The 25,326-nt window shown below is 39.4% G+C and overlaps 1 protein-coding gene across 15 annotated transcripts in view; it reads left to right on the top strand.

Moving 5' to 3' along the window:
* CELF2 (CUGBP Elav-like family member 2) overlaps positions 1–25,326 on the top strand; it is a 587,571-nt gene that overhangs the window by 63,908 nt on the left and 498,337 nt on the right. For 14 of the 15 annotated variants that reach the window (XM_026678264.2, XM_087968834.1, XM_087968870.1 and 11 more), the window contains exon 2: positions 23,598–23,633. The exons of the other annotated variant lie outside the window; for it this stretch is intronic. In XM_026678264.2, coding sequence (XP_026534049.1) covers positions 23,598–23,633 — 36 coding nt within the window. The remainder of the gene's footprint in view (positions 1–23,597; positions 23,634–25,326) is intronic. 15 annotated transcript variants of the gene reach the window in all.

The following is a 25,326-nucleotide window of genomic DNA, read 5'->3' as shown; positions in this document are numbered from 1 at the left end:
CAGGATAATTGATATCAGGATAATTGAAGTCTCCCATTACTATTGTTGTGTGTTTCCTGCATATGTTTGTTAGTTGGCTGGCAAAAAGGACATCTATTTTTTCTGCTTGATTGGGTGGCCTATAATATGCACCTATGGCCATGTCATTCTTTTTTTCTTTTGTATTGACCCATATGCATTCTAGGAGCTTTTCATCTTTCTGTAGCAATATAGTGGTCCTTTACATACAGTGCAACTCCACCTCCTCTTTTATGGGGTCTGGTTTCTTTTGAATAGTTTGTATTCCTCTACCAGTATGTTCCAGTCATGGGTTTCATCCCACCAAGTTTCTGTTATTCCAACTATATCATATTTATCCTCATGTATTCGTAGTTCGAGTTCACCCTGTTTGTTCCCCAGACTTTGTGCATTTGTATATAGGCACTTGAGATCTTTATGTCTGACACTGTGTTTGCTGTCTACATAACCTGTGTTGTGCCTGCCTGGCCCTACTTTCTTGCCACCTGTTTTATTAATGCACTTGGTATGGCACTCACTATTAAATGCTTGGTTTTGGTTGGCATCAAGGTTGATAATCTTACCTGCACAAACATCTATTTTGCATGCACTGGTATCCTTATTAATTTTAGGTTGCTGAGGACAGAAATGTTCTGAATCCATTAATTCTCTGTCCCCGCTGTTCAGTTTAAATGTTTATCCAGGAAATCTGTGAATTTAATGCCAAGTAACTCAGTCCCTTTCTTTGATGGGTGCAAAATGTTAGGGATAACATTGTTTACCCTAACTGGTTTGGGTAAAAATAATAAATATGGTATCATGGTTTGCTAAAGGAATGTAATTAAGGGTGCAGATGTAAAAGTACTATATAAGCAGCAAGGCACTCTCTGGCTCTTGCTGGCTTATTGAAGACTGCGTTCTTGCTGGATCGGGGAGGAGAAGAAGTGTTGGATTACTTTGAAGATATTTCTCAATGGAGAGAAGATAAGTTTTGGACAGATTTATTATATGTGTACTGACACTGGCTATTCAACACGGACTTTGCAAATAGAGTATCCCTGACAAGACTTGACTGAAATGATATATGACTAATGGACCGTCATTTGACTATGCTATAATTCTTAAATGGAATAAACAATATTTTTGATAGCACAAGCGTATCTGTATTTTTACTGCGTGTTAACCAGAAAACTTATCTCACACATTTACCTGTCTTGCTATCTGACTTCGCTGCACGTTCTGTTTAGTTTGTTTTCCTTAACACCCGTTGGGGAATCCAGGTTTAACACAAACCATCTCTTTTGTACAGTTTTTCATTGGACCAGCTGCAGACATCATGACTAATAAAACCAAAGCCTTCCCTTTTACACCACTCCTTTTAGCCACACATTAAACTCTGCTACACACTACCCTTTCCCTTTTTGTTCCTTGTATACTGGTAGAACCTCTGAAAAGATAAGCCTACAACCCATATTGCTAATTTCATACCACAAGCTCTGGAAGTCTTTCTAAACAGAAAGTAGATCCTTCTGGGACAGATCATTTGTACCAAGTTGTATAATAGCATCAACATCACAGTCCTTGCTGGCATTCTTGACTATCTTAAGAATACGCTTCTTGTCTCTGCTGGCAGTAGCACCTGGTAGACATTTGACCCCTTTCAAAACCTCAGTATCCTTTCCTAAATTTACATCCCTTACAATTGAGTCCCCAACCAGAAGGTGGCTTCTCTTTTTGGATGCCTTTCTCTTCTTGTGTGACTGGTGCGTAATACCTGATTCACACTTTCTCCTTTCCAAAGTAAGTTATTCTTCTAGGACCATGATCCCCAGCTTTCTTGAGTTATCATTATCACAACTACCTTGACCTGTCACTTTAGTGTCCCTATTAAGGTCAGCAAGTATCTGTTATGCTGGGACACAGCAAAAGTTTTGTGTTTATGGTCCACAGCTCTCACCCTGCCAGATCCCATGGTTGTCCATACTGCTCTTTTCCTGTAGGATCTTTGTGGTAGTGGGGGCTGGTAGCACGACAGCTCAATAGATGGCTGGATTGGGTACCTAATTTCTGCTTGTACAGCATAGATTAGAGATTGTAGATAGGTAATCTGTCCATGTAAACCGGTTTTATTTATTTAGTGAAAAGATTTTTAAGAAAAACTCACTCCCCTTAAATTCTGAGTGGCTTCCAGCAACAGGTTAAAGCTTCACTAAGAACCCATTAAAATTGAATTAGAAATCTAATAAAATAAATTAAAAGTTGTAACAAGCATTCTAAAGGTCTTGGGAAAATAAGTATGTTTAAGCATGATCTGAGATAAGAGGCTTTCATCCATATTTTAATAGTTTTAATTTCTCAGCACATGCAGGAGAAAATTGGCAGAGAATTGGTTTCCTTTCATTTATACAATGCATGCCAATTTTCTCTTAAGTGTTTTATTTGAGCTGTCTTTTATACATATATTTCTGTAACATCCTTGTTACTATTGTAGTTAATGTGAAAATTGTGCCCTTTTTCTACAATTCCGGATAATTTTGATCTTTGGAGGATTGGCCAGAAACCAGCTCACACACTTGCTCTTATCAGTGGGGGATTCTATAATGCCTTTATTAAATAAACAAGTGTGTGTTGTATTCGGCTTCCGGTGGCACTTCTGTCGATGACAGACTGGAGACCGTGATTGTGTTCCGCTTCGATCTGTGTTTACCCTGTCGGAGGGTCCCAAATGGAACTGGATCCACCTTGGAGCGGTGGGGAAAGAGGGGGAGACCACCAACTGGGTTGAGGGGAGCTGCATGTCTGGCTAGATATACTCCCCTTGGACACAGGAATAAGCGGAAGTCTTTAATGGCTGCCCTGAAGATGGGAAGCTATCCAGGACTTAAGTTTGTGCTGGAGCATTGAAGAAGTGGACAGCATGGAGACCAGGCATAATTTATGGGGATATGCAAACCCGGAATTAAGGTATAAAGATTTTTTTTTTAAGGATTACAAAGTGGCGATCAGAGAGAGAGAAAAGAAAGGTGGAAATAAATGAAAGAGGATTTGAATTTTGACAGGAGCTAAATTGAAGGAGGAAGCTGGAAGAAAATTTGGATAAACATATGATTCTGGCACTAAATAGGCATAATTAAATGCTGAATTTGAATGTGCCAAAAGGAAATGATTAATAATTTGGATTTATTGAATTTTTGAAACTTAAAAGCCTCAAATAAAAGGGGGGAGTGGAAAGAAAGGGTGGGACTTGCATGTTACAGAGAGCGCCACTTAATGGAATAGGAAAATTAAGAGTGACTTTTTTAAAAGTGCCCGGTTCTTTCAAAATTGAAACTTGATACAAAACAAGAGGAACTTTGTTACAACAAAATAGAAACCCTGAAAAGTGAAAACACAGAATATTAAAATAAAAGAAAGAAGCATGAAGAAATTACACTAGGACTGTTTGGTGATTTTGGCATAAATTTAAACTTATGGATATTGGACTATCTGATGAATTTGGAAAATTCTTAAAGAGGAATTAATAGAAATAAACATCAAAGACGCTGGTCAAATTAAATTACTGGACAATTGGTTTGGACTTAAATACTAACGAAAGGGATAAAGAAAATATAAAAGAAGTGTTTAAAAATGGCAGAACTTTTCTTGGAACTCAAAATGGAATTAAGAAACATTAAAAAATGTTATATGAAAGAAAGAAATGAATTGTGCTGTATTACCTATTACTATTAAAAAGAGAAATGTCTTGAAAGCCAAACAAAGAAAAAGGAAACAGCAGAAAAGGGAATTACAGAAGAAAATTTTAAAGAGGGAGTGGGATAAAAATTGCAATAAGAAAAGGAAGGAAAAAATGAAAGGAAAAAGAGGTAATAAGAGAAAGAACCAGAAAATAAGGAGATATGGAAACTGAACAAAAATGATAAGAAATTGTTTAGTCAGGAGACCTAGAAACAACAGGTAGATAAAGATGAAAGAAAAGGGATTCTGCAAGGTAATGTGTTGTAATACATAAGAATGTAGTTTTTAAATGTGAATGAATGATATATTTTCTTTTTTCTTTAATTGTTTTTTAAGGATTATTGTTAATTTATATATGGCTAATAAAACAAAGAATATAGTTAAAATGAATTATGAGGATCCTAGTGAAAAGACTAATATCAGTTTCTATAATCAACTGAATAGATCAATATATTTGAAATAATAAATGGTTTAGAAAGTAATTGAGGGAAAAGAATTTCATGCGGAATTTTGCTTAAAATATATATATGCACATGTGACATATAGTAGTTTATATAGTAGATAATATAGTAATAGATTATTATTATTAAACTAGAATGTGATAATTATATAGTGGTTATATTATAAATTTTGATTATGGATTAAAGGGGAATAAATTGAGGGATGTATAAGATAAAAGGGTGGCACACTCTAATTGGTAATTAAGGGGGACATTTTTGGAAGTAATAGATTTAAGTTGAAATTTACTGAATAATGAAACAAAAGTATGTGATAAAATTGCAAATACGACAGATAAAAGTATAAAGGAATAATGAATTTAGAATAAAAAATAAGAATATATAAAACAAGATACGGGTATATTTAAAGGAAAAGGAATTAGGTTAAGATATAAATTGAAAATGGATTTAATAAGTGTAAAGAAAATAAGAACATTGGAGAAAATTTATTGTAATATGGAAGCAATGATATGATCTAGAATTGAATGTGAAAGATAAATATATACTAAGGTCATGTTTGTATTGAAGTGTAAAAACCAGGATTCACATTGTTCACAGAAAGAAATGTTTTTAAAATGTAAAAATAATTTAAAAAAAAAAAGCATGTTGTGTTCATTAGAAGCATTTTTATTCTGCTTTTCATCCCTTGAAAGCTTGCCAAAATATAGGCTGCCAGTCCTAGGCTCCATTAATAGAGGGATAGAATCAAGATCATGTGAAGATCTAGTACCACTTCACAAAGTCTTAGTAAGACCACGCTTGGAATGCTACACCCAGTTCTGGTCACCACCACAATATAAAAAAAGATGGTCTGGAAGCTAAAACATATGAAGAACAGTTACAGGAATTGGGTATATCTATTAGAAGAGACATGTTAGCAGTATTCCAACATTTGAGGGGCTCCTACGAAGATGAGGGGGTCAAACTACTCTCCAAACCACCAAAAGGCAAGTTTAAAAAAAAGGATGGAAAATAACCAAGGAGAAAAACAACCTAGGACTAACGAGAAATTTCCAATGGAATCAACCAATGGAATAGCTTACCTTCAGAAGTTGTGGGTGCTCCATCCCTGGAAGTTTTCAAAAAGAGACTGGACAGCCATTTGTCTGAAATGGTATAGGGTCTTCAGCTCAAGCAGGGGGTCAGACTAGAAGACCTCCGAGGTCTCCTTTAACTATTATTATTCTATGTTTTATGCTTTATTGTTTGGAAGAAGAGGCCCTGTCGTATTGGGATGAGTTTTGAGATAAATTGAGACCATTCTCCATATCTTTAGATCAGGGGTCTCCAACTTTGGCAACTTTAAGACTTGTGGACTTCAACTCCCAGAATTCCTCAGCCAGCTTTGCTCTGGGAGTTGAAGTCCACAAGTCTTAAAGTTGCCAAGGTTGGAGGCCCCTGCTTTAGATGGTTCTTCGGGCATTGAGTGATGACGTCACTCACATTGGTGTTGACTTGTAGTGACCACAAAGATAGATTTTTCTCCATGAGAAAATAGTATTTCACTTCCAAGGTCTCCTTTAACTATTATTATTCTATGTTCTATGTTCCTTAGCATACAATGAATCCAGGGGTGGGCTTCCAAAAATTTAGCAACTGTTTCTCTGCCAGATTTCTGGGTGGGTGTACCCATGGTGGGCATTGCCTAGTCAGCCTCCTGCACCATGGCGGGAGGTCCGTTTTTGCCCTCCCTGGACTCCGGAGGCTTTCTGGAACTTCTGGGAAGCCTGTTTTTCGCCCTCCCCGAGCCTCTGCATGGACCCTGCACTTACCTGGGATCCAAAATGGGCTGTGTGGAGACTCATGGGAGGGGAGGGGAGGGGAGGGAAGGGGAGGGATGGGCGGGGCCAGGCAGTCATTGCAATTACTGGTTCGGTGAACCGGATGTAAAATTAACTTCCGGTTCGCCCGAATCAGTGCGAACCGGTAGCAGCCCACCCCTGAATGAATTAATGAAACAGAAAGAGAGAAGAAATGAAAAGATGTCCATAACTGAAAAGGCAAGGCATAAAAGGAAGAAGGGGTGGTGAAGGAAGAGGAAAAAGAAAGCTGGAAAACAAATTTTTATACCTAAATAGCATGTTTGCGTGCATTAATTACTCCAAGAAACGTCCCTAATTGTACGATTCTATAAATTAGGGAAGGCTAACAAGTAGCGTCTGAGTTGCAGATCTCCTAATTTTACAGGGATAGTGAAGTAATCCACCTGATAGGAGGCTAACCAATCATCTTTGCCTTTGAATAAATCTGCACTTTTCCAAGCACCAGCCAACCCTTTCGCTATTTAGCTTATATGACATGACTATTGTATAGCTTGAGGTTTTACGACTGCTATAAGGGCTTTGGCACATGCATCGAAGAAGACAGATTGAGGTCACGTTGACTAGATTGGATCTGACTACATTTTCAGAAACACGAAGGTCAGTTTGGAGTAATCTGCCTGGGTGGAGTGTTTCCTGTGTGTGATTCTCCCACTGTTTTTGCTGTGTCATTCCTCTAGTGTAACGCTCAAAAGTTATCTAAAAGTAAACGTAAAGGTAAAGGTTCCCCTCATACACACATGCTAGTTGTTCCTGACTCTAGGGGGCGGTGCTCATCACTGTTTCAAAGCCAAAGAGCCAGTGTTGTCCAAAAACGTCTCCGTGGTCATGTGGCCGGTATGACTAAATGCTGAAGGCACACGGAATGCTGTTACCTTCCCACCAAAGTAGTCCCTATTTTTCTACTTGCATTTTTACGTGCTTTCAAACTGCTAGGTTGGCAGAAGCTGAGGCAAGTAACGGGAGCTCACCCCGTTACGCGGTGCTAGGGATTCAAACCGCTGAAGTGTCGACCTTTCGATTGAGAAGCTCAGTGTCTTAGCCACTGAGCCACCGCGTCCCTTGTAAAAAAATTACCTATATAGTACTAAAACTTATATGCCTATTTTGTAACCTTCAATGAGCTCACATGGCACATGGCACCCTGACAAAATGGGATTCAAGGTACCTCAAATCTGTTAACTTTAAATAAAAAAAGGTGTGCAAAATCTGGGACCCATGACTCTTGTGTAATTTGAATTTCAAGGATCTTCAGTCCAGTTGTATTGCCAAAGTTTTAGCCGCTGCAGCATCGTTCCACAGGGCCACAGTGAACCATGGTCACATGATCATGATTTCTGATGCTCCCTTTGGGTTCCCCATGAGCAAAGTCAATGGGGAAGCCATCAGGAATTCAGAAGTTGCTCTTATTGCAGTGGTGGGATTCTACCGGTTTGGACTGGTTCAGGCAATCCGGTAGTAAAAAAACAGCTACCGGGTTGGCCGAACTGATGTTTCTTTTTTTTCCTCCCAACTATCAGCTGTTCCAATGATCAGTTGTGCTGGGGTCCCCCTCACTGTCTTACTGCTTCACCCGGGAGGCTTCCCTGAGGCACAGGAGGGGGAAAAAATGGAGCAGGGGGTGAGAAGCCACACCCACCCAGTCACATGACCATGACCATCTACCCACTCCCACCTAGCCACGCCCACAGAACCGGTAGTAAAAATATTTGCATCCCACCCCTGTCCTACTGAAACTGTTTTTTAGTTGTAAGTCGACAAGTACCTGTATATATGAAAGGAACAATGCCAGCAATTGCATCCTTGGCTACTCCTGAGTAGTTTGAAGTCAGTTAAAAAAGAAAGAATATAAAGTGAAATTGAAAAGAAATTATCGAATAACCTGAGAGTAAGATAGAAAAACAGAAATTTGATTGTCCAGGAAAAGAAGGAAGGGAGGGAGGGAGGGAAGGAGGGAGGGAGGGGAAAAAAGTAGGAAAGAAAGAAAGAAAGAAAGAAAGAAAGAAAGAAAGAAAGAAAGAAAGAAAGAAAGAAAGAAAGAAAGAAAGAAAGAAAGAAAGAAAGAAAGAAAGAAAGAAAGAAAGAAAGAAAGAAAGAAAGAGAGAGAGAGAGGGAGGGAGGGAGAGAGAGAAAGAAAAGGAAGGAAGGAAGGAAGGAAGGAAGGAAGGAAGGAAGGAAGGAAGGAAAGAAAGAAAGAAAGAAAGAAAGAAAGAAAGAAAGAAAGAAAGAAAGAAAGAAAGAAAGAAAATAAGAAAGAGAGAGAGATTGCATAGCAGATTTCAAACCATTCAAACATTTTTTTTGATGTGAATGTCTGATTAGTTCCAATAAAATCTGAAAAAAAAAAATGATTTCTTGAACTTCTCCGATAAAAGAATCACCTTAATTTGTTCCATGAAACTTTTTAAAGGAAGAGAAACTCATTTAAATATATGGATCATGACCCATTTTATTTTTATCTACTGCTTAGTTTAATAATAAACCAATTTGGCTGCTTTGTACAAAACAGGGTAATTTTTTTTGCCTTGTAATATAGAAATAAGGGGAGTGGGGTTTAGATAATCCACCCAGTTCATTGTACATGTTAGTTGGGCCATAAAATACCCTTTTTTTTAAAGCAACAAAGCCTTCCATATATATATTTTTCCCCGTGGGTTTTGCACATATTCAAGGTGACAGAGGTTAATGATGAAAATTTTATAGTTTGTTCTGTAGAAGGTGGATGGTGCCACTGACAGATAAAATGAAAACGGTTTCTGGAGATACTAGAGTCAAACTAATTATTGGCAATGTTATAGGGGATGTATAATTACATTCACCTTTTCTTTAAAAAAAAAAACACAGAATGTGAAAAGAGGGGAGGTAGGGAAGTGGTGAATTTTATTACAACCGGGCTTTTTAAAGCACAAGCTGAGAAATAAAAGCTGTAATTGTTCTTAATTATAGCTAACTGTAATTGCAGACAATTGCAATATGCTACATATCCCACACTGAATTAAGAAACGCTGGTATGTAGCAGTGGGGTTTTCTCTCTCTTTTGACAAGAAAACAACAGTTGCGGTAGAGTTTGCATGGAATATTATCTATAATTTAGCTCCTTTGCTGGTTTTTTTTTTTTTAAAAAAACCTCTTCAACTTTTTTTTTTTTGTTCTGGCAGAAAAATAATTTTTTTTGGAAGGATTAAGCATTGTGCAGGGATGGGTATGCATGGGAATTCAGAAAGAAAAGAGAACCAATTCATTCAGAATTCAGAAAGAAGAGAAACCAGAAAGGAGCTGAGAAAATATCTAGAGACCCCCCTCACATCCTGGACATAAACTATTTCAACTTCTCCCCTCAGGATGCCACTTTAAGGCATTGCACGCCCAAATAACTAGATACAAAGATAGTTTCTCCCCTGTGCCATCACTCTGCTAAACATCTAACTCCCACAACATTGTCTTAGGCCTAAAGATATTTACCCATGTAGTAAGGCTGTGTTGCTATTATCCTTCTCATCTGCCCTACTATCTTCTCCTATTGATATCATGATTTATCACTTGCTTATCTTATTATTTATGATCTATAGCTTATCACTTTGTTGTTTGCAGGTACACTGAGAGCTTTATGCACCACTGATGAATTCCTTCCATTCCAATTACACTTGATCAATAAAGAATTCCATTCCATTCCATTCCATTCCATTCCATTCCATTCCATTCCATTCCATTCCTATTCCTGTTTCTATTCTATTCTATTCTATTCTATTCTATTCTATTCTATTCTATTCTATTCTATTCTATTCTATTCTATTCCATTCCATTCCATTCCATTCTATTGTATTCCATTCCATTCCATTCTATTCTATTCTCCCCATTACATTACATTCCCTGTTCTGTTCTCATTCCATTCCCTATTCCATTCCGTTCCATTCCCTATTCTATTCTATTTTACTCTAATTCTAATTCTATTCCAGTCCAGTCCATTCCGTATACTATACTGTACTGTACTGTACTATACTAATACTATTCTATTCTATTCTATTCTATTCTATTCTATTCTATTCTATTCTATTCTATTCTATTCTATTCTATTCTATTCTGTTCTGTTCTGTTCTGTTCTGTTCTGTTCTAATTCTAATTCTAATTCTATTCCATTCCATTCCCTATACTATATTAATACTATACCATACCATGCCATACCATACCATACTATTCTCAGTCCATTCCCTATTCCCAATCCCTATTCTATTCTGTTCTGTTCCATTCCATTTTTCCTATTCCCTATTACATTCCATTCCATTCCATATTCCTATCCTATCCTGTCTCAATCTCTTCAGAAATGTTTTCAAGAACAGATCCCCCTTTTCTCTCCGCCAACTGTCATTTTGTACCTCTTGCAGAGATTAAAAAAAAAAATCCATCTGATCCCAAACAGCAACGATTCTACAAACTCTTTACACTTTTAACAAGGATAACAAGAATTCAGCCTCCATGGTTTATTTTGTCCGCAAAGCTTAGGCCACAATAAAGCGTGTTTGATTTTTATGGTGTCTTAAACTGTCCTCGTGTCAGTAGTAAAAAGCTGACACTGTGGCTGCCACTGCAACTCTTAAATTAGTTTCAGTTTTCTGCTTTTTTTTTCCTTTTCCACCTTGTGTATTTTCATTCCAAACCAGCTGTGTTAGCAAAACAAGTAAAGATGATGGATTGTGTGATCTTTTCAGGCAGACACTGCAGAGGTGGTATTCAGCAGGTTCTGACCAGTTCTGGAGAACCGGTAGCAGAAATTTTGAGTAGTTCGGAGAACCAGCAAATACCACGTCTGCCTGTCCCTGCCCCCATCTATTCTCTGCCTCCTAAGACCCAGCTGATCGGCTGGGTCTTCATTTGTTGCCCTGCACAGGAGAATGGAGCTGGAAAGCAGGTTAGTGGGATGGGGAAAGAATGGGATTTTGAAGTAACCTTCCCCCAGGAGTGGGGAGGGAATGGGGATTTTACAGTATCCTTCCCCTGCCACACCCACCAAGCCACACCCACCAAGCCATGCCCACAGAACTGATAATAAAAAAAAATTGAATCCCACCACTGTGGAGACATTAGGATGGGGAGGAAAAGACAGAGGTGCCAATTCTTAAATCCTTATTAAACTGGGATCCAGTTGGATCAGAAATCTTCATGGTCTTGATGAGTTGTGAACTGTTGTTTAGGGTAGGAAGTAGCTGTCAGAAGATTGGCATCTGCTTAAACTCTAAAATAGATCATCAACAAATTCTCAACAAGTCTCCTTAGCAAGAGACATTGGGAAAGAAGATACGCCAGCTTTCCAGGAATTGCCCACTAAAAACCAGTACATTTAATTACAGAACAGCAAAATAACAGAGTTGGAAGGGACCTTGGAGGTCTTCTAGTCTAACCCTTTGCTCAAGCAGGAAAAATATGCCATTTCAGACAAATGGTTGTCTAATCTCTTCTTAAAAACCTCCAGTGTTGGAGCATCCAGAACTTCTGGAGGCAAGCCGTTCCACTGGTTAATTGTTCCGTCAGGAAATTTCTCCTTAGTTCTAGGTTGCTTCTCTCCTTGATTAATTTCCATCCATTGCTTCTTGTCGTGCCTTCAGGTGCTTTGAGGAATAGGTTGACCTTCTCTTCTTTGTGGCATCCCCTGAGATATTGGAACATTGCTATCATGTCATCCCTAGTCCTTCTTTTAATTAAACTAGACCTACCTAATTCCAGCAACCGTTCTTCATTTGTTTTAGCCTTCAATCTCTTAATCATCTTTGTTGCTCTTCTTTGCACTCTTTCTAGAATCTCAACATCTTTTTTTTTTTTTTACATTTTGGCTTGGAAGAGTCATATACCTGTGTCACAATTACATTTTTGAATTACCCTTTCCCTTAAGGTCATTTGTTTAAATTAAGTAATGCATGTTTATCAGTATAGGATCTTTCAGTACTACCTGTGTTCTTCCCCCTCAACTTCTGTGCAGGGAATAATTTTGACATCCCCAAACTTTCAAAATTGGCATTCAACACCTGTTATTATTTAAAACAATCTGCCACCAAAATGTTATTTGTCTTCCCTCCAGATTATATTTCTGTAGCAGAGGCAATATTTGATCCAGGGAGGTATAACATGTTTAAGATCTATTATATCATTTGGATATGAGTGGAGACACAAATGATCGGGATCATTGGAGCAGCAGAAATGAAAATTGGATTATATTTATTGCACGCTACCCATTTCCTTGGATGATATACAAAAATAGAGCAAAAGTTGTTTGCAGATAGCCTGAAATGCTATCACCATGGAGAGAAGAGGCTATGTATTATTTTTATTGTACGGGGGGGAATAGAGACATATTCATATATTCAGGAAAGGATTTTGAAAGGAATCGTAGGGAGATGTTGGATGGCCATTGACTTGAGCAAAGAATACTGTAGAAGGGAAGGGAAGGGGAGGGAAGGGAAGGGAAGATAGAGGAGAGGAGAGGAGAGAGAAAAAAATAGGGAAGAGAAAAGAGAATAGGATAGGGAGGAGGGGAAGGGAGGGGAGAAGAGAATCAGGAAGAGAGGAGAGAGAATAGAATAGGGAAAAGAAGAGAGAGGGGAGGGGAGAATAGGAAAGAGGAGGTGAAAGAGGAGAGGAGGGAGAATAGGGAAGAGAGGGGGAATAGAATAGGAAGTGGAGAGATGAGGAGGAGAGGAGAGAGAATAGAATAAGGAAGACAGAGGAGAGGGAGGAGAGAGAATAGAATAGGGAAGAGGAGAGGGAATAGGGAAGGGAGGGGAGGAGGGAATAGAATAGGGAAGAGAAAGTAGAGGGGAGGGGAGAGGGAAGAGAATAGGGAAGAGAAAGTAGAGGGGAGGGGAGAGGGAATAGAATAGGGAAGAGAGGAGAGAATAGAATAGGGAAGAGAGAAGGGAGGGGAGAGAATAGAATAGGGAAGAGAGGAGAGAATAGAATAGGGAAGAGAGGGGAGAAGGGAGGGGAGAGAATAGAATAGGGAAGAGAAAGTAGAGGGGAGGGGAGAGGGAATAGAATAGGGAAGAGAGGAGAGAATAGAATAGGGAAGAGAGAGGAGAAGGGAGAGGAGAGAATAGAATAGGGAAGAGAGGAGAGAATAGTAGGGAAGTGGAGAGGTGAGAAGAGGAGAGGAGAGAGAATAGAATAGGGAAGAGAAAAGAGAAGAGGGGGGAGATAATAGAATTGAGAAGAGAGGAGAGAGACTAGAATAGGGAAAAGAAGAGGGGAGGGGAGAGATAATAAAATAGGGAAGAGGAGAGGAGAGGAGAGGAGAGGTGAAAGGAGGAGAGGAGAAGATACTTTTTCATAGGTAAAGCGATCACCTTTAGCAACCTCCTGACAAGCAAGATGGGGAAACCAAGTTCACTTAACAACCATGTTACTAATGTAACAATTGCAGTGATTCAGTTAACAAACACGGCAAGAATAGTCATAAAATGGGGCAAAACTCACTTAACAAATTTCTCACTTAGTAAAATACATTTTGGGCTCAACTGTGGTCCATAAGTCGAGGACTACCCGTATAAGAATTCAAGAGCTACCAGCTGCTTCCTAGAGAAGAGGGGAGACAGAATTCTCAAAAATAGTGACTTTTGACCAAATTATTGTGTTTTCCTATTAATGCCATCAAGGACCAGGGCCATTTCCTTATGGCTGTTCTATTTGCATATAGTCGTATCATGTGAAGACAAGAACCTTGTTTGTTCACCCAAGTGTGAGATTTAAATCTGCCTTGTGAATCCGGCATCTAAGTTGCTTTTTAAGGAAATTACAGCCTGCCTCAGAGGTTTGAATAGAAAATTATATAACCCAAACACACAAAAAGGCTGTTTCCACCCCATTTTTGTGGTAGATAGACGAGGCATTTGACCTTGAGCATCTCAAGTAGTTAATTGGCAGAAGGCCTCTTGACAATATAGAGACAGAGACGCTCTGTGTGTGTGTGTTTATTAAAAAGTTGTTCTGGAAAGATATGCATATGTGTGTAGGGGTGTATGTGTGTTTGACTATGCACACACACATATTCATAGGATATTGCTCTATCTATCTATCTATCTATCTATCTATCTATCTATCTATCTATCTATCTACCTACCTACCTACCTACCTACCTACCTACCTATCTACCAGAGGTGGTATTCAGAAGGTTCTGACCAATTCTGGAGAACTGGTAGTGGAAATTTTGAGTAGTTTGGAGAACCGGCAAATGCCACCTCTGACTGGAGATTTTACAGTATCCTTCCCCTGCCACGCCCACCAAGCCACGCCCACCAAGCCACGCCCACAGAACCGGTAGTAAAAAAAAATTGAATCCCACCACTGCTCCCTACCTAGCTATCTACCTATCTACTTGTCTACCTATGTATCCTCTCTATATCATTTCTCTCTGTGTGGGTGTGGGTGTGTGAGTGTGGGTGTCTATGTATAAGTTTGTGTATATATAATTTCTTATGTCTCTTCTCTTTATCTTATCTGTCTGTCTGTCTGTGACTGTCTATCCTATCTATATCATTTCTCTCTCTCTCTCTCTCTCTCTCTCTCTCTCTCTCTCTCCCCTCTCTCCTGAGTGTATGTTTGTATATATATAATTTCTTATCTCTAGCTGTCTCATCCTATCTATCTATCTCATCTATCTATCTATCTATCTATCTATCTATCTATATCTATCTATCTCATCTCATCTCATCTCATCTCATCTCATCTCATCTCTCTCTTTTTCTCATGCCATAGAAATCTATATTGTCTGTCTGTCTATCTGTCCCTGTCATCTGTCTGTCTGTCTGTCTGTCTATCTATCTATCTATCTATCTATCTATCTATCTATCTATCTATCTATCTATCTATCTATCTATCTCATCTCATCTCATCTCTCTCTTTTTCTCATGCCATAGAAATCTATATTGTCTGTCTGTCTATCTGTCCCTTCCATCTGCCTGCCTGCCTGCCTGCCTGCCTGCCTGCCTGCCTGCCTGCCTGCCTGCCTGCCTGCCTGCCTGTCTGCCTGCCTGCCTGCCTATCTATCTATCTATCTATCTATCTATCTATCTATCTATCTATCTATCTATCTATCTATCTATCTATCTATCTATCTATCTATCTATCTATCTATCTATCTATCCTCTATCTCTGTACCATGCCTCTATCTTTTCTCTTTCTCTCTCCCTCTCTCTCTCTCTCTCTCTCTCTCTTTTACCTCCCATAAATATTTCTTCAGTTCAGAAGTTGATTTGCTACTCCTCTGTGCCGATGCTCATGATACACTATTTGTGTTCAGCCGTGCAACGTAATTTGTGATACAATATCCATGTCCCTCTGTAATAGCAGTATAATTAACACTTGATAAGAAGCTCTTGAAATCCGACTGGTTTGGGGATAGAGGGGGGGGAAACTTTTTTTAAAGAAAAAATTGAGATTAATATGCCTTTTGTCTACTCTTATTATAATGGGCATTGTTCTGCATAAATGGATCTATTTCTGAATGCAAAGGCAGGAAACAATTTGGAATTCCCACTCCATATTAATTCCGGAACCCCTTTTCTCACTTCCCTACTATTTCCTTCTGCTCTTCGCTTTTCTGTCTCCAAACACGGTTGAGTAAATGAAGCTTAATATGTCGCTTTCTTTGCCTGAACCCAGTGACATACCTCCAGGGCTGATTTTGGAAGGCAAAATACGTGAGATATTAATGAGCACACGGCCTCCTTTAAAAGTCAATTCAGGAATCTATTATTTAACTGGAGCAGAGACTCAGTTTGTTGATGGTGCGATGATTAATAAAGGGAATTGTTTGGTTCAGGGTACCAAGGTGTTGAACTGAATAAGGCATTTTTTTTTTTCTTGTTGGGTTCATTTCTTTTCTTTTGGAATGGTGCAAAACTGCTTTAGCAATTATTGTTTGGGGGGGGGGAACAGATCCGGTTCTATTTTGGGGGGCTGGGGTGGGAGGTGGGGAACGGACAGGGACATGATAGCAATATTCCAGTATTTGAGAGAGTGCTACAAAGAAGAAGGGGTCAAGTTATTTACCAAAGCACCAGAAAGCAAGACAAGAAACAATGGATGGAAACTCATCAAGGAGAGAAGCAACCTTCATTTCTTTTCCAGGGTGGCTCTGTGGGCCAGATCTAAACTCCCACGGGCTGGATCCAGTCTCCAGGCCTTGAGTTTGACAACCTTGGTATAGGGAATCCATGAGGATCTAGTGTTAGGAAAGGAACCGATCACTTTGCAAGAAGGGAGTGCAAACACACTGTGTCATATGTCAAAAATACTGGGAATGCCTTCTTGAGCAGGAGGACAGATGGCCTGAAGAAATTATGAACAGCTGCTGAAAGCAGACACTGGTTACCAAAAGCAGCTTTAAGCCGGTGAAATCAGATTTGCTAAACCTATAAAGGAAAGACCGGTGAATTCCTCCCAGGAGGAAGTTGCTGATTGGTGGCAAGGCAGCTTTCCTGCTGGAAAGAAGCTATGCGGCTTCTCAGGGAACCCCAAGGGAGGAAGGAAATGAATGAGTCAGTCAATATAAAAGTTAAGCACCTGTATGGGAAGCCGCCTAGGTTCAGTAGGGAGAACAAATTTCAAAACCAAAGTGCGCATTCAGCAGCTTGTGAAGTGCAGTGTTTTTTATCTTTCCAACCAGGGGTTGGATTCTACCGGTTCTCACCTATTCGCTAGAACCAGTTGTTAACATTCTAAGCAGTTCAAAGAACTGGTTGTTAGAAGAAATTACGGGCCTAATCCTGTAAGGAGGGCAGGAAGGAAACATTCTGGTGTTGCTTACAGAAACTGCCTCTCTGTTAACTCTTATTACATTCTTGGCAGGACCAGACTTCCTGTCTCAGGAACATCTCTGGAGTTTTTCCCCCTCCTTTGCTGGTACTTTGCTTGTGTGGAGGGACCGTTCAAAGTTACAATGGCACTGAAAAAAGTGACTCATGACCATTTTTCACACTTACAACAGTTGCAGCATCCCCACAGTCATGAGAAGCCAGGTGAGGAGATGCGTGCCTCGATGTGAGTGATGTTGAGTTGGCCACACCCAGCCAATAACATGACCACCAAGCCATGCCCACCAACTAAGCCATGCCCACAGAACTGGTTGTTAAAAAAATTGAATCCCACACCTGCTTCCAACTTTGCTTTTATTTCCAGATTCTCTCCTGAAATTATTACCCTTCAAATTGTCAGCCTTTGGGACGTAGTAGCTGAGATGTTCATTACCCTACAAACAGTTTTTGGGAACAATTAAATCAGTAGAAGCCACTCTTCCCAGCCCTCAGTACTCACTGCCTACACATTCCTTGTGGCATTTTGCCATTTTTGTTCCTACCCTTACCAAAAAAAAAAAAAAAAATCTTGTCTTCCCTTTCTTGCCAGGAATTTTCTGTCAGGTTTTGTGTGTTGTGTTCAAACACAAAGATATGGTTTGGATCTCTGGTAGCTTCTAGCCAACCTTGGCCAATCATGAAAATGCTAAGTAACATCATTCTAGAGAAGAATAGAATAGAATAGAATAGAATAGAATAGAATAGAATAGAATAGAATAGAATAGAATAGAATAGAATAGAATAGAATAGAATAGAATAGAATAGAATAGAATAGAATAGAATAGAATAGAATTCTTTATTGGCCAAGTGTGATTGGACACACAAGGAATTAGTCTTGGTGCAAATGCTCTCAGTGCACATAAAAGAAAAGATACATTTGTCAAGAGTCAAGAATCATCAGATACAACACTTAATCATAATAATCATAGCATACAATAAGTAATCAAATCATACTAGGAAACAGTCAATATAAATCGTAAGGATACAAGTGACAAAGTTATAGTCATACAGTCACAAGTGGGAGGGGATGGGTGATAAGGAGTGATGAGAAGATTAACAGTAATAGTTGTGCAGACTTTGTAATAGTTGAACAGTGTTGAGGGAATTATTTGTTTAGCAGAGTGATGGCATTGGAGAAAAACTGTCCTTGTGTCTAGTTTATTTATTTATTTATTTATTTATTTATTTATTTATTTATTTATTTATTTATTTATTTATTTATTTGATTTGCCAATTGTTTACAAGATAATAAATATAAGCGTATACATAGTTGTGAATACATGAAATGGGTACATATAAGAAAAATAAAAGAATAAGAGAAACAATAGGACAGGGACGGTAGGCACGTTGGTGCGCTTATGCACGCCCCACAGACCTCTTAGGAAGGGGTGAGGTCATTAGTAGACAGTCTAAGGTTGTTGTTCTGGTGTGCAGTGCTCTATAGCGTTGTTTTGAGGAAAGGAGTTGAAACAGTTTACGTCCAGTATGTGAGGGATCAGTAGATATTTTCACAGCCCTCTTTTTGACTCGTGCAGGATACAGGTCCTCGATGGAAGTCTGGTTGGTAGTAATTGTTTTTTCCCTGAAGTTCTAATTATCCTCTGAAGTCTGTGTCTATCTTGTTGAGTTGCAGAGCCCAACAAGGATGAGGGGGGACATGACATCAGGGTTGTGATATTTGAGGCACTGCCCCCCCAAAAAGAGGGGATCAACTTGTTTTCCAAAGCACCTGAAGGCAGGACAAGAAGCAATGGATGGAAACTAATCAAGGAGAGAAACAACCTAGAAGTAAGGAAAAACTTCGTAACAGTGAGGACAATTAACCAGTGGAACAGCTTGACTTCAGAAGTTGTGGGTGCTCCAACACTGGAGGTTTTTAAGAAGAGACTGGGTGGTCACTTGTCTGAAATGGTATAGTTTCTCCTGCTTGAGCAGGGGGCTGGACTAGAAGACCTCCAAGGTCCCTCCCAGCTTAATTCTGATTGATTGATACTTGGTCATGACTTGGATGGAAGATGACCAGAAATTCTGAAGGTTGTGGGCTAACATAGAAATGAAGAAACCCTTTCAGTAGATTTGCTGATCAATAAATGAATACAGGTAAGTCTTTGACTTAACAATAGGTTCATTTAGTGACTGTTCAAAGTTACAACGGCATTGAAAAAAGACCGGTGACCGTTTTCCACACTTATGATCATTGTAGCATTCCCATGGCCACATGATCAACATTCAAACACTTGGCAACTGGCTCATATTTATGATGGTTGAGGGGTCATGTATTCCCCTTTTGTGACCTTCTGAGAAGCAAAATTCATGGGGAAGCCAGGTTGACTTAACAACCATGTTACTAATTAAGCCAGTTCAATGACTCACTTAACAACCGTGCCAAGAAAGGTTGTAAAATGGGGCAAAATTCACTTAATAGCTGTCTCACTTGCCACAGAAATATTGGGCTCAGTTGTAAGATAAGATAAGATAAGATAAGATAAGATAAGATAAGATAAGATAAGATAAGATAAGATAAGATAAGATAAGATAAGATAAGATAAGATAAATTTATTGTCATTGTACTCAGAACCTGAGAACAACGAAATAAGGTCCGTACACAACGAAATTGTGGTCGTACATCGAAGACCACCTGCGTTTGTTTGCATGTTCCACCTTTATTACTTTTAGAAATCTCTGTAGTTTTAGAAATCATTTCAACAGGTAATGGCGGACAGCTTTTTGGCCAGAATCATAGAGGCATAAGGCTAGAAAGGACCCAGGAGATCTTCTCGCCCAGGGTTTCTTTAAGATACGTGGGCTTCTTCAACTCCCTGAATTCCTTAGCCAGCCATGTAGGCTGGGGAATTCTGGGAGTTGAAGTCCACCTATCTTAACGTTGTCAAATACCATTCTAGGTTTACCCAACTCAAGACTGTCCCAGATAAATAGTTGTTGAACTTTGAGCTTGTCTTCTGAACAATCTGCCCTGTGCCGTCTGCAGATTTCGGCTGGTGCCTCTTCTGCCTCCTTATCTGTGTTTTGTTAAACGCAAGCAAAATCATTTTGAATTTGACAGACAGCAGCAGCAGGAGAAGGCTGGTGGGGCAGTGTGTGGATGTCAACATTTAGGCATGGAAACCACCATAAATTTTGTTGAGGGGAACAGCTGAAACAAGTGGGTTCAATATGACAGGGAAGCACCTACTTGAGTTCTCTGTTTCTAGATGCATTTCCTGGTTGCAGATTATTTTATAGCTTTCTCTCTGTTTTCCTAAAGAAGGAAATCTGGAGTAAAGCCAAACCTTGCAACTATTATATTTCACCTCAGAGTTGATCTTCTAAGTAGTTTTTAACCACTTTCCATTTCCCTTTGCATTATCTAGCCTTTAGCTCAAACCTCATGCTATCTATTGAATTATATATTTTTTTAGAAAAAAAGTATTTAAAGTTTTCTTCCCCAAATGCCAAAAACTTTAATCTTAGACTGTCTACTGTTGACCTCACCCCATTCCTAAGAGGTCTGTAAGGGGCGTGCATAAGCGCACCAACATGCCTACCATCCAGGGGTGGGATTCTACCAGTTCGGACCAGTTCTATAGAACCGGTTGTTACGATTCTGTGCAGTTTGGAGAACCAGCAAATCACAACACTGGCTGGCCCCTCCCCTCCCCAGGAGGCTTCCCTGAGGCCCAGTCAGGGGTGGTATTCAGAGGGTTGGGGGAGGGAGACGTGGCCTGATAGCAGAGCTGAACCTTCTTTAGGATTGAAGTTTCGATTTTTTTCAGTGCAGACTCAGGCAGCAGATTGCAGAAAGGTAGATCTGGGAGTGAAACTGTGATTCTGCAAGCAGCTCAATCTGTCTGCCTGCTTTGCCTGATTTTGGGTAAAAGTTGCTCTTTTTTTAAATAAAAAAAATTCAATCTTTACATATATATTTACAATATTTACATACAAGCCACGCCCAGCCAGTCACATGACCACCAAGCCACACCCACAAATTAGGCCATGCCCACAGAACCAGTTGTTAAGAAATTTGAATCCCACCCCTGCTACCGTCCCTATCCTAATGTCCCCTTTTATTTGTACCTATTTCTTGTAATCATAATCATGTAACAGATAACAGATAATAGATAATCAGAGTTGGAAGGGACCTTGTAGGTCATCTAGTCCAACCCCCCCACCCAAACGGGAGACCCTACACCCTTTCTGACAAATGGCAGTCCAATCTCTACTTGAAAGTCTCAAGTGATGAAGCTCCCACAACTTCTGAAGACAAAGCTGTTCCATTGGTTAATTGTTCTCACTGTGAGAAAGTTTCTCCTTATTTCCAGGTTGAATCTCTCCTTGTTCAGTTCATGTTTACACTTAGACCTGTTATCTAGTACATGCTTGACAAAATAAATAAATAAATACAAATAAAAACTAGCAGAACTTATGCCTGCAAATTCGGATTTAAATTTGAGGAAAGGAGATGTGATTATGCTTAACTTACAGCCACAATTGAGAGAGTGGAATTTTCATCATAAATTATCACAATCATACGTTGAATCGGATTTGATTTTATGACCAGTTTTACGACAGTCGTTAAGCCAATCCAAAGTTGTTAAGCGAACAGTGTGGTTGTAAGTGTGAACCTACGGGTATTTTTTTTGCTGAAATTTGCCAAAAAAAGGTAGGTGAGATGGACACACTTTGTGGCAATAGTCATTTCTTCCTTTCTAAATATTCAGGTATCTCTAGTTTGAGCAGCTACAATGGGAAAACAGACCTCACCTGTTCAACTCTAGAAGTTTTGTTTTGTTTTGTTTTTTAAGGCCAGGTGATTGTAAGTCACAAACTGTGTTTCTGAATTTGACCTCCACAGTAATTGACACTTCTCCAGAGCACAGTTCTAATGTGAGAATTAGATCGACCCATATGGAGACATTTTGATTCCAATACAATTAAGTCAGTGATAGTTTGCTTCGAGCTATGTGACTCAACAGCTCACGTTATTCATATCAGGGGCTACTGCTGACACACTTTTTATGGCATTTGTGTCAGGACAGGCAAACATGTTCCATGGACGCTATGGTGGTGCATGAATAGGTGTTGGGAAACATGAAAAGAAGATTTTAGAAACAAGATCACGTGAAGTGTTCATGCCACTTTATAATGCCTTGGTAAGACCACACTTAGAGGGACACGGTGGCTCAGTGGCTGAGACGCTGAGCTTGTCGATCAAAAAAGGTCAGCAGTTCGGTGGTTCGCATCCCTAGAGCCGCGTAACAGCGTGAGCTCCCGTTACTTGTCTGAGCTTCTGCCATAAACCTTGAATGAGAACATTGATATCTTGTAAAATCTTGATATCTCTGGAGATTTCAGCTGTTTTAAACGTGTGTGTTGGTTGTTTTTTTAAAAAAATTATTTAAAAATCATTTTAATTTCAGTTCATGTCACAGTATTACATAACTCATCCCCTCCTAGCTGAAAAAACGCAAAGGATGATAAGAATTTCTACCTACGGCTACGAAAACTGCCATCCAGAATAAACAAGATCGCATTCCTAAATTTTTATTTATGTTTTTCAACTTTCTGACAAACCGGTGGAACCCAATTGATTCCAAAACTATAATCTTGTGCTGAGGGCCAAATTTCAATTTGTTTACTTTCTTTTCGTTTATCTCTGTTATTTTTATTTTTTTATTGAGCATGTATGAAATCACTAAAAAAAATTAGGACCATGATGTGTTATAACGTGATTCACACCCTATGTAAGAGTAAAGCACCCCCAAAATGAATCTTGCAATAATTTAAGATATAACCCTAGCAAATGTTTCTCTCCTTTAGCCATTCTTATCAATAATTTGGAGGAATTGTTTTTATTTTTTTTGGTTTTGGTTTTTAGTTTTGAAAAACACAACCATTTTTTCTCTTGCCCTTTGCACAATTGCTTTTCTGTAGTGTTTCAGCATTGTCAACACACACACACACAGAGAGAGAGAGAGAGAGAGAGAGAGAGAGAGATGCCCATCCACCAGGAATTGAAAGGGCAGGAAAGGAAGAGGTTCTTTCTTAATCTGGGGAGCATTTGAACGAGATGAAGTGTGGAAACATTCCTAATTAAAACCCAAATGCTTTTAATGTATATCTGAAGTTCTTGTGAATTTTCCTAGTTATTCGGATTAAACACGTTTGAATACTAATGAAGTTTCTTTTTTGTATCTTTCTCTCCCCCATTCTCTCTCTCTCTTTCTCTCACATTCTCTCACACAAACACATTATCTCACACACACATTCTCTCTCTCTCTCTCGTTCTTTCTCTTTCTCTCATGTTCACTCTCACACACATTGTCTCTTTCCCTCACATTCTCTTTCTTTCACATTTTCTCCATCAAACACACATTCTCTCTCACTCTCTCACACACATTCTTTCTCTCATATTCTCTCTGTCACACACATTCTCTCTCTTTCACTCTCTCACACATTCTCTTTCTCTCACATTCTCTCTTTTTCTCTCACATTCTCTCTCTCACACACACATTATCTCACATACATTCTCTCCATTTTCTTCTTTCTCTCACATTCTCTCTATCAAACACACATTCTCTGTCTTTCTCTCTCACACACACTTTCTCTTTCTCTCACATTCTCTCTTTTTCTCTCACATACTCTCACACAAACATATTATCTCTCTCTCTCTCTCTCTCTCTCTCTCTCTCTTTTTTTTTTTTTTCTTGTAGTGAGACTGCCACAGACTTATCTGGAATCTTTCCAAGGTAAGCAAGCTGTTCTGCTAACCCAGATCTGTTTGTTGGAGCCAAAGAGCTGCCTTTCTAACTGATGCATCCAAGACAGGTTTGGAAGGGGGGTTTGGGTGGGTGGGAGGGAAGAGGGAGAGGCCATTTCTAAAAGAAACAGTCATTAAGAAAAAAAAAATGCGTGTTTGAGAGGCAGGGAAAACGTTTGCCATGTCAGACAGAAGCATCTGTAGAGTGGGCTCTTTCAACAAGAAGTGATCTGTGTACTTTTATTTTAATCGCTTCGTTTTAATTGTCATGATGTTGCTTTGAGAACATCCGAGGTGAACGACTGCCAAGTTCAGCCTTGGAAGTCTTCACGGGGAACTTCAGCTTGCTTTCAGATGTTCTGCTTGTGGTGTAGGGTTCTTCCTTCCTTCCTATCTTCCTCCCTCCCTCCTTCTCTCCCTCTTTCTCTCCCTCCTCTTTAACCCTCCCTCCCTTCCTCTCTCCCTCCCTCCCTCCTCTTTAACCCTTTCTCCCTCCCTCCTTCCTCCTTCTCTCCCTCTTTAACCCTCCCTCCCTTCCTCTCTCCCTCCCTCCCTTCTCTTTAATCCTTTCTCCCTCCCTCCTCTTTAACCCTTTCCCCTCCCTCCTTCCTCCTTCTCTCCCTCTTTAACCCTCCCTCCCTTCCTCTCTCCCTCCCTCCCTTCTCTTTAATCCTTTCTCCCTCCCTCCTCTTTAACCCTTTCCCCTCCCTTCCTTCCTTACTCCCTCCTTCTCTCCCTCCCTCCTCCTCTTTAACCCTCCCTCCCTTCCTTCCCTCCCTCCTCTCTAACCCTTCCTTTCTTCCTCTCTCCCTCCCTTCTAATCCTCCCTCCCTTCTCTCTAATCCAACTTTCTTTCTTTCTTTCTTTCTTTCTTTCTTTCTTTCTTTCTTTCTTTCTTTCTTTCTTTCTTTCTTTCTTTCTTTCTTTCTTTCTTTCTAAATGTACTGAAAGGTTCATGTGGGAGTGAATCTCTTAAAACAGAAAATACTTGTCCAGCACTTTGGAAGTGGCAAGGTAGATTCGGCACCAATGCATGTACGATCGTTTCTTTATTATCTCTGCTGATTAAACCTTGGCTCCGTGTTCTTTTGTGTTTTCAAAACAGGCATAATATTTTTTGAGTCAGAAGATAGGGTGGCAAAAGATATGTGCACTTCCTTCATAAAGAGTAAAAAATAAATTTAAAAATCCTCCATTTTGTAATTTTATGGATGCAGCAAACAGATAATATTTGGTGAAACTGGCCTTTGACTCAAGATGATAATTTAAGACATGGGAACAAATGCCAGTCATAGAACCTAGTTATTTGACCTACTTTCCCAACTAGATGTACAATTCAACCATCTTATTTTCCTACAAAAGGTTGGGCAAGCGGACTCTAAATTGTTTATAGCAAATTTCACATTCTTCCTTTTCTGGATTTCTCGGAAATTTATATTATTTACCAATCAAGGAAGAACTTCTGAAGTCTCTTTACAAGTTTGTGTGACGCCTCATAACATTGTCTTTCATCCTTTCTCTAACCAGTCTGCAAAATCTACTTTTTGTCTTTGTGAGCCACAGTGGTGCAGTGGTTAGAGTGCAGTACTGCAGGCTACTTCTGCTGACTGACTGCAATTTCGCAGTTTGAATCCCACCAGCCTCAAGGTTGACTCAGCCTTATATCCTTCCGAGATGGGTAA

The sequence above is a fragment of the Notechis scutatus genome, chromosome 6, assembly GCF_049901735.1.
Source record: "Notechis scutatus isolate UNSWTSFEM ecotype Mainland chromosome 6, rNotScu1.2, whole genome shotgun sequence".
NCBI lineage: Eukaryota > Metazoa > Chordata > Lepidosauria > Squamata > Elapidae > Notechis > Notechis scutatus.
The sequence above is the reverse complement of the archived record's forward strand: the minus strand, read 5'-3'. Positions and strand labels throughout refer to the sequence as shown.